The sequence below is a fragment of the Fragaria vesca genome, linkage group LG4, assembly GCF_000184155.1.
Source record: "Fragaria vesca subsp. vesca linkage group LG4, FraVesHawaii_1.0, whole genome shotgun sequence".
NCBI lineage: Eukaryota > Viridiplantae > Streptophyta > Magnoliopsida > Rosales > Rosaceae > Fragaria > Fragaria vesca.
In genome coordinates, this window is record NC_020494.1 from 690,500 (window position 1) to 695,304 (window position 4,805).

Here is a 4,805-nt window from a genome sequence, read left to right on the forward strand (position 1 = left end):
GGAGAGAGCTTTCTGGGGATATAAATTCCGGCGGAGGGCAGTCGGAATTTTGGTCGGAAATCGGGAAAAACAAGGCTGCCAGATTTTAGGGTTTTGGTTTTTAGGGTTTAGAAAAAAATGGTGGGCTATTGGCTTTAGGGTTAGAACAAAGTGCATGATAACGTGATAAAGGATAAAGTGTAGAGACAAAGAGATAGCAAGAGAGTCATCATCTTATTCATTGATAGGAGCCCTTTATATAGGGAATTACACAATACCAATATGGTAAGGATATGAATACATAGATCTAGTCTAACTACATATCCTATTAGCATAAGGCCAAGGCACACATAGAGAATATCCTAGAACAATTGTAACATAAAATACCCAATAAAATATTCTAAATTTTTGTTCTTACCGTTAGAGCACGTCTACGTCCCCATTTTATAGAATGAGATAGGGAAGCTGTTGGACCACAAAACAACCCAATATTTTCCAAAATTGATAAAATTAAGAAAATGGAGAAGTTGTTGGAGAAGCTCTTAGTATGGAACACATATAAAGACTTTGGGTATCAATTTAGGGAATGAGTGATTCTCTTTCTTCTACACCTCATTTTAAGGAATGAGATAGGGAAGCTGTTGGACCACAAAACAACCCAATATTTTCCAAAATTGATAAAATTAAGAAAATGGAGAAGTTGTTGGAGAAGCTCTTAGTTTGGAACACATATAAAGACTTTGGGTATCAAGTCTCAACTTTTACACAAGGTTCTAAAAGGCGCCGCCTTGTACCGCCTTGTACCGCCTAGGCTATAGGCGGAGCTAAGCCGCTCGGATTTTCTCCAAAGCGTTCAAGTAAGGCGGCCAGTCGCCTAGGGACGGCCTAGGCGGTCAAGGCGAAGAAGGCGCGTCCAAGGCGGTCTTAGACTAGGCGCGACTAGGTGAAGCCAGCGCTTCCGAACAAAAAAAAACCCAATAAAAACTAAAAGCGTGCACGCCCTTGCACCTCGTCGTGCTTTGATTCCCGAAGATGCCTCGGTGTTGTTCACCATCGGAGCCACGATTAACTTGGGCTGGGCAAAGCAGAGGACGTCGTCGTCATTGAGGTCTTCGAGAATGTCTGGTGGTTGAGCAATGAGGCTATAAGAGATTTGGGTTTGAGGGCGAGGTTTTGTGAGAGGATTGGGAATGGAATTGCTCCTTTACTGTGTGTTGCACAATTGAAGCAGACTCTCTCATTTACCAGATCTGGGTTTGTTTGATTTTTTTCTTTTTCTAGGAATGAAGAGGCAAGAATGAGATAGAGATGATTATTGTTGGAAGTTGCAAGGACAAGAGTAGGTTTATTGATAATGAAACCAATGTTCGAATTTGACATTTGGTCAATTAAGGAAAGACCTCCCCACCGCATTACCCCATTTTCATAATCTCAAATACTAATATTTATATTAAACTATTGTTTTTTTTATGTATCTCTATTTAATTAGCTAATTTGGCTTATAATATCATTTTTGGTTGAATTTTGTTAACCTAAATTATATTTATTAATATTTTACTAGTTTTAAATATCATATTTATTTATTAAATGCCAAAAAAGTAAATCGCTTAATCCCGCCTAGGCTGTCCAGGCGCTAGGCTATGGGTTGTCGCCCGCCTAGAGCCTAGCGCCTTTTAGACCATTGCTTTTACAAGTTTGCGAAACAAGTTTGTCAATTAGTTTAATTTGGTTGGATTGTTTGCCAAACTATAATAGGTCAACACTGTCGCTACAGTAGTATGGTGAGTGGCCAAACTATAATTTTAGAGTGTAACTTGATTTCTCGACCAACAAAAATAATCAAGGTTAATTACTATTCTTGTGTGCTATGCATTATCACATTACAGAAAGTAAACCAAACACTTTCCATAGTTTTGAGTCTCATGATCATTGGATATCCCATCAAGCGTCAACAGTATAACATTCGATCACTTGACAACTTCTTCTTCGGTTTAGGGATTTTCTTCCACCCTTTTGTGAAGAAAATCACCCCAAAACCCCACAGGAATTTACCAAGCTGTGTTCGAATTCTGGTGGGAGATTCCTAACATCCTAATTTCCTATCATGCATCCGTCCCAACACTTGATACCTGAGTTTGCCAACTCGAACAGCCAACCCATTACCCATGTGGTTAGTCTACTTTCATTAAGGACTTCAACTTTTGAGAAAGAAAAATAAAATTAGCGAGGGCTTGCCAAAACTGTTACACATAATGGGATTAATGGCATCTCCTGAACTTCCACAAATCTGCAAACAATTAATGGTGCCAAAACCTATTGATATATTTTCCAACTCGATCGAGTTTAGGAGTTTCGGTTCTGTAAATCAAGGAGTGATTGAAATTGGAATTGAATTACTTTCAATCCGATCGAGTTTAGGAGTTTTGGTTCTGTAAATCAAGGAGTGATTGAAATCGGAATCGAATTACTTTCAATCCAACCGACTGATGTTCATTTCTATGAAGCAAAACCCCTTCAAGCAGATCTTTTCAAATAACAGAAATATTGTAAGGGGTGATCATATATCATATATTTATATTCATGTTAATGATGCAAAGCTAACTAGTTGGTGATCAAATTTGGTTATAACCATATTGGTTTTGTAGATACTGAGGGAAAGTACTTTGATACCACCAACTAGTAGCATATATAAAAAGAAAACATATTAGGTACTTGCTTAAGATGTTGCTTAAACTTGAGTGCTGCATTGAATTTGATCTTCACTAAAGCTCACAACCATAAATGGAAGTTTGGATGTGACATTGCATCAAGGTAGCAATACATGCCTCCACCATTTGTGATGGCAAAGCAGTTAGAGCCGCTGCTATTAGCTAATAGCAAGAAAGATCAAGGCTATGAACTATTACAATACATATAGGTGTGGGGAATATTTTTGGTGGACAGAACAATGTGGTTCCAATGTAGATAAGCATTATATACATGTAATTCTGATGTTTGTCATTCTGATGTTGGACTAATATATATGGTTCTCCCACTAAAACTGGGAAATGCACCAAGAAGAAAAGTCATATTCAGCATCATATTGTCCAAACTAAACCTGTTATAGTCAATCCCTATGCTTTCAGTGTTCATTTTATACTTCTGTATTACCCAAAGTTTTCCACAGAAAGCATCAAGAAAATGGTTTACCATGCATTCTCGGATGCCAATCACCCAAAAAGGTAATTTAATCATATGAAACAAAGGATTTAAGGAAGAACTACATATGGTAGAGGGAATTTATTATGATGTTGTGGTGACCTAAGTCCTGCCGAGAGGGTTCAAATTATTCCCATCTGTCAGTTCTTCTAGTGATAGTACTCAGCATATTAGAAACAATCATAAAATGCGCGCAGTCGCTATCATTTGAATCAAATCATTTGTAATCTATTTAAACTTGAAATTCTACTTCTATAATAGTCTAATCAAGCAATTTTAGTTAAGCTTCTAGTGTAAACTGAACCTGTAAAGTTGAAAGCACATGCTCAAACAATTGGAGACAACTTGCACCTCACTGACCTCAGAATACGCAATGGTTAGTGGTCTAGCACTTGTAGACCCTTCAATATGTTAAGGGGAATCCCTTGTATAGATTTTCGAATGCACAAGCATTACCAGGACGTGAAATACGATCATTAAGAATGAAAAGGAATTTATTACATATATGTAAGAAAAATGCATGAAAGACAACAAAGAAACATCCATAAGAAAGCAAAGTTAACAACACTTCCCAAACATAGTTAACAACACAGCCATGGTTTATGGCTTTTTCACAATGACAGTTAAGGAATAGATTTGAGCCTAATAAGTAATAACAGTCTTCTGTGTTCGATGCCAATGCAGTTCATGATTCAAAACAGTATTATGCATGGACTATTCATGTGTATGTATAAACCTGGTTAAGCATGAACAACCATTCCACCTTACAACCTGAATTAAATCGACACAACTTTTTTTACAAGATTTGATTTACCACCTCAGCATCCTGTACAGATTAAAGGTCCTTATCCATTAGGAACCAGCCATTATTCCTATTATTCATTCATTGTTCAGGAGAGGTAATTGCTACTGTAGGTTTACTTGAGTCTAATTTATTCACTTTGTTCCCATTTATATGCTGTAAGAATGATTCCACAGAGATTCTCACCTTGAACATATTAAGACGAAAAGGTTTTTCAGGATTCATCCTTCTTAATTTCTGGTATGTATAGGCAAACCTTAGCTGATCCCAAGGAGTAAACCGCTCAACCTCATTGAACCAAAGACAGGAAAACAAATTTGACATTGGAGTGTGTGCCCAGATGATAAAAGAACCTTCTGGTACATCTGCATATGTGAGAAAAAAATCTATATAAGACTGGGAAAGTGCATTGCATCCATGGTTTATAATGAAATGTACTTTTTAAAAAATTCCCACTGCTTTGTCCAAAAAAAAAAACTGCATACTGCTGGGAAGAAGCTTGTTCGGATCCAATGCGTTAAATCTTGTGAGACCATCATCTTGGTAGAATGCAAACTGTTCATCTATGATGGTATGGTTATACTTGTTCAATTTTTTATTCTGGGCAACCTCTTCCCATACACAGTGTCGATCGTAGTGATTCGAAATTGCACACTCGTGACCTTTTCGCCACAAAAAGTACTCCAATATGAGTAAGGGGTCAAGTTGAAGACGCAACTTGCTGTCCAACCAAATTGAATACCTGAAGTTTTTGGCAGTAGTTTAGATAGAGCTTGTTGTGTTGAAATCAATCGAAGAAATAAACAAGTCCCATTATAGTAATATG

The 4,805-nt window shown here is 37.2% G+C and overlaps 1 protein-coding gene across 1 annotated transcript in view; it reads right to left on the reverse strand.

The window, feature by feature from the left end:
• Window positions 1–4,060: 4,060 nt before the first annotated feature.
• LOC101301579 overlaps window positions 4,061–4,805 on the reverse strand; it is a 10,030-nt gene continuing 9,285 nt past the window's right edge. Inside the window, exons 2-3 of the mRNA XM_004297797.1 lie at window positions 4,465–4,721; window positions 4,061–4,344 (exon numbers count right to left, since the gene is read on the reverse strand). Coding sequence (XP_004297845.1) covers window positions 4,061–4,344; window positions 4,465–4,721 — 541 coding nt within the window. The remainder of the gene's footprint in view (window positions 4,345–4,464; window positions 4,722–4,805) is intronic.